This window comes from Neophocaena asiaeorientalis, unplaced genomic scaffold, assembly GCF_003031525.2.
Source record: "Neophocaena asiaeorientalis asiaeorientalis breed wild unplaced genomic scaffold, Neophocaena_asiaeorientalis_V1.1 scaffold124, whole genome shotgun sequence".
Taxonomy (NCBI): domain Eukaryota; kingdom Metazoa; phylum Chordata; class Mammalia; order Artiodactyla; family Phocoenidae; genus Neophocaena; species Neophocaena asiaeorientalis.
In genome coordinates, this window is record NW_020174135.1 from 3,574,786 (window position 1) to 3,579,599 (window position 4,814).

The 4,814-nt window shown below is 49.7% G+C and overlaps 1 protein-coding gene across 1 annotated transcript; it reads left to right on the plus strand.

Annotated features, from left to right (window-relative positions):
- The first annotated feature begins 2,479 nt into the window (after nucleotides 1–2,479).
- Nucleotides 2,480–3,703, plus strand: PTGR3 (prostaglandin reductase 3). The gene has a single exon (XM_024754876.1). It carries the CDS (start codon nucleotides 2,705–2,707, stop codon nucleotides 3,653–3,655), a length of 951 nt encoding a protein of 316 aa, XP_024610644.1. The 5' UTR covers nucleotides 2,480–2,704; the 3' UTR covers nucleotides 3,656–3,703.
- Nucleotides 3,704–4,814: the final 1,111 nt, after the last annotated feature.

Here is a 4,814-nt window from a genome sequence, read left to right on the forward strand (position 1 = left end):
CAGCCGCCGCGGCGGCGGCGCAGCGTCAAAGCGGGGGTCCAGGGAGAGGTGGGGATGCTTACCAGGGGCTGGGCGACCCTGGAGAGGGCGAGGGGCGCGAAGCCGAGTAGGAACTCGGGATTCCTTCACCAACAACGCAGGCTCTTTAGAGGGCGGCAGGGTGGGGTGGGGAGACACGAAAAATGGGGGTGCCTTTGAGGCCAAGGTCACGGTCTGGCCGCCGGCGGCTTCTGTCCCGCGGTCTCTGCGCTCCTGCGCGCCGTGTGCTCGGGGCTCCCCTCGCACTTGACCACCCCTGGGCCCGAGCTCCGCTGCCGATGCGAGCTGGGCGCGCCCGCCGGGACCCCCGCTCGGCCCAGGGAGGCCGAGGTCACGGTCGCGGGCCTGGGCGGCGACCTGCGCGACCCCAGCCCGCTCCGGGAGTCGGACTCACTGATGGCGTCTGGGTGGTGGCGGTGGAGAGGCCGCGGGGCAGCGGAGGCCGGGCACCTCCGAGAAGAGACACCCGCAGAAGCGCTGGTTTCGGGCGCCCTGCAGGCTCGCCCGGGCGCACTGAGGGCGCCGCAGGGAGTCGGAGACGTGGAGTGGGCGCGCGGCGGGCCCTGCGGCCTCCTGCCACCGCTCCAGCGCTGGCCGGGCTCCACCGCAATGTTTGATTTGGGCTTTTCAGCAAAGCCCCGTGGTAAACTCAAGCTCCCGGCAGAGCCCCCCAACACGCGCGCACACGCACGCGGGGGCCCTCTCCCCGCCGCTTTCCTCCCGGGCGTGCGCCCTGCTCGGTCCTGCCACCTCTCCCCGGGAAGTGGCCACTACGGCCCGGGGCGGCAGACGGCAGGGGTTGAGTTTTCCTCCAGCAGCGCCTTCCCGCTCGAAGCCCCCCCCAGGGCACGCCCGTTCCGAGGCGGGGGGGCGACCCGAGGGGCCAGCTCCCACCGGGGCGTCCCTCCGAGTCCAAGGCAAGGGCTCCCCGCAAAGGAAGGGCCTCTGCGGTTGGGAAGGTAGAAACGCCAGCCGGATTGGGGTGGGGGGGGGAAGGAGGGGGATGAGACGGGAGGGGCGAGGGCCATGGGACGAAGAGAAGGGAGCTGGCGATGCGCCCTGGCCCCCAGCCTCTGTGGCACAGCCCGCCGCTCCCACCCCCGCGGACGCCTCCATAGAGTTGGCTTTGCAGCCTCGAGCAGGGCACCAAGAGGTGATCTAGCTGGGCTCGGCCCTGGCAGCCCTCCGTGAGGTCCAGAAGCGCGCTCTCAGGAAGCTGGCCCCTTTTTAAAAAAAGACTAGGCCTGGAGAGTTGGGTAAATTGAAAGGAAAGGTAGGGGCCCCTCCCCCCCACTCCAAAAAATAGACCGTGGGCATCTTGGTATTAAAGGCCAAATGAGAAGCCACCAAAAATCATTATTCCCGCTTCTCGTTACTGTGTGCCACGTATGGGTATGGAATTCTGTAGCGTGTGAGTGAGGCTGTGTGTCTGCTAACCTCTGAAAGCGGCTGGACGTGCCCGAAGGAAAGTGCTTCCTGCTTGCTTATTCCTACAGGATGTAGAGAGCTTTCGAGGGTGTAGATATACAGGGCACAATCATAAGGGCGCATCTGTAAGTGCAAAGCATTGTCTATCATACAGTGGAAGTGGATCCTTGCATGGGGCAGTTTGGGGTTTATTAAGTTAAATTAAAAGTAAATTATTTTAAAATGGCCTACTTTACCAGCTTTCCTCCTGCCACCAGATACCACCACCTTTTCATTTCATTACAGGTGGAAACGACATTTTTAGGGTCCTGCGTTACGTGTCTCAGCCACCTCCTGACATCCTTAGGAGACGGCTTTTTTCCTTATGTATCAGGATATTTCTGTTATGAGGTATACTGAGATGAAAAAAAGCTGGTAAAAATACCAGCCTCGCAATTAAATTGACTCTGGATACCAAGTGAAAATGATCATCTGGTATTAATCAAGTACGTCTCTGCTTCTTGTTGAGGAAAAATATAGTGCCGATTTGCTTTCCTTTTCATCTGGGAAGGACTGTAAAATGTTGGATGTTGCATAAAAATCTCTCTACCCTTATGAGACAATTTTTGTTCAGTTAATCAAAATGCATATTTTCACGCTGGACATAGTTACATGAGAAAGAAAATCTGCCGCAGCCTCGCTCACACTGAAACAACCCCTGCAATAACGTGTAACAGCCAGTGACCTTGCACGTTACATCAATCTTTAATAATATCATTGTCGTTACTATTATTATCTGAAGTGTTAAATTGTTGCCAGAATCAATACACGTCTACTTCTTTGAATATATTTTATCCCACTGTTGTTTTTAACATCTTTGTTAAGAGGCCAATTAATTTCCAACTCATAGCTCCAGTGAAGTTTGTGTATAAGAGGGCTTCCTAACTTTTTTTTTTTTCTCTTTTGAAAGGAATCGGAGGGGGATAAATGGCATGTGAAGTACATAGCTTGCTGTTTAGAAGGATGTGACATTATTCCTAAACTAATGAAAGAATAAAATACACCAAAACTCTAACAAATCACTATTGAAATCATACTCGTTTGATTTCTCTCTCTTTTTTTTTTTTTTGAACTGAATATCAGGACCGTTTTTTTCAAATTCTATCAGAATATATAGCTTCACCACCCACCACAGTCACCAGGATTAGAGGACTTTTTCTAAGTGGGATAGAAAGGCCTTGATGAAGAAAACATCTGAATGTATTTGTGTTTGTTTTCTTCTAGATTTGTTGGTGTTAATGCATCTGACATAAACTATTCAGCCGGCCGCTATGACCCTTCCGTCAAGACCCCCTTTGACGCAGGTTTCGAAGGTGTAGGCGAGGTGGTGGCCTTGGGCCTCTCCTCCAGTGCCACATTCACAGTTGGCCAGGCTGTGGCTTACATGGCACCTGGCTCTTTTGCCGAGTACACAGTGGTGCCTGCCAGCACGGCCATTCCCGTGCCGGCCGTGAAACCCGAGTATCTCACCCTCCTGGTGAGTGGTACCACGGCCTACATCAGCCTGAAAGAGCTCGGAGAGCTCTCAGAAGGGAGGAAAGTTCTGGTGACCGCAGCAGCTGGGGGGACCGGCCAGTTTGCCGTCCAGCTTGCAAAGAAGGCCAAGTGCCATGTAATTGGAACTTGCTCTTCTGATGAAAAGTCTGCCTTTCTGAAATCTCTTGGCTGTGATCGTCCCATCAACTATAACGGCGAGCACGTGGGTGCTGTCCTGAAGCAGGAGTACCCGCGAGGTGTGGACGTGGTGTATGAATCCGTCGGGGGAGCCATGTTTGACTTGGCTGTGGACGCCTTGGCTACCAAAGGGCGCTTGATAGTGATTGGGTTTGTCTCTGGCTACCAGACTCCTACTGGCCTGTCCCCTGTGAAAGCAGTAACACTACCAGCCAAACTGCTGAAGAAATCCGCCAGCGTCCAGGGCTTCTTCTTGAACCATTACCTTTCTAAGTATCGAGCCGCCATGGACCACTTGCTTAAGATGTATGAGAGTGGAGAGCTGGTTTGTAAGGTCGACCTTGGAGGTCTGTCTGCAGAGGGCAGGTTTACCGGCCTGGAGTCTGTCTTCCGGGCCGTCGATTATATGTACATGAGAAAAAACACTGGAAAAATTGTTGTTGAATTACCTCACTCTGTCCACAGTAAGCTGTAAAAACAGAACAATGGCATAAATAAAAGGAGAAAGAAAATGGACATTTTATGCCCCAGAATTACTCAAATCAATTTATTTTTAGTTAGTAACAGAGATAATATTTTTTAAAACAAAAGTAAGTTCTAATGAATAGATTTCTCTTTCTCTTTTCTTTATTTCCGTTCTTTTTTTTTTTTTTTTTCAAGCCATCATGTGATACTCTGAACTTTTCCTTGTCATACATTAATATGAGAACACCTTCTACTGTTCTGACCCCCACTAAATATTAAACCTTTCCATTGCCAAAAAAAAAAAAAAAATGCGCTAATAAAACTTCCCTCAATGGCACAGAGGTAAAACCTTTACATTCAATTCTTTACTCATGGACGGTCTCATTCCAGATTTTATTGTCCCAGGGAACTAAATTAATTCCTGATGCAAGATCTGATCAAATCAGTATGTCTTCAGCTTGATGAGATTTTAAAATTGGTCTTGAAAATAGTTCATGAGTTCTTTGCTTTGGAAGAGTCTGGTCTGATGCTAGTGAGATGTTAATAAATGAGAGATATAGCAAAAGTCAGCCATTTCTCAGAGTCCATATTCTCAGGAAATGGCCCTTCTTTTTCTATAAATCACCAGCCAACTATCTAAATAGAAATTTGGAGGGATTCTCCCAAAACTTTGACTTTGTTAGATTATTAGAAAAAAAATTAAGTGAGTACAGACCTCTTGTAAAGAAGCATCTCTCATTTAATGGCTTTTATGCGCAGTCACCCCAGTGAGGCACGTGTAGGATGGAAAATTTCTCTCTTCCCTTAAGAAGAAAATTAGTGTTGAAAACTTATATAGACAAAAAGCAGGTTTGGGAAAGGGAAACTATAGAGATTCAGGGGACTTTAAAAACTTAATACAGGCACGGGAAAGGGAAAAGGATGTGCTCCATCCACAGTGAGGGTCTACATAACAAAACACAGGCCATACAGGGGAAAGCACTGTAGGTACCTAACAGCACCCTTCATAAGCCTAAGTAGGGTGCGTCAAATAGCATCGTGCAAAGTAGGCACCAAAATGATCAAAAATGCTTGTGCTTTGTGTTAGAGACTTTCGGAAGGTGTGTTTTATCTCTGATCGTGGAAATTGTACAGCAGCCACTGATGCTCTGTTCCCATTTTACTTCTCC

Coding starts and splice junctions, on each gene's coding strand:
- PTGR3 (XM_024754876.1), top strand. CDS start 2,705: ATGTATTTGTGTTTGTTTTCTTCTAGATTTGTTGGTGTTAATGCATCT.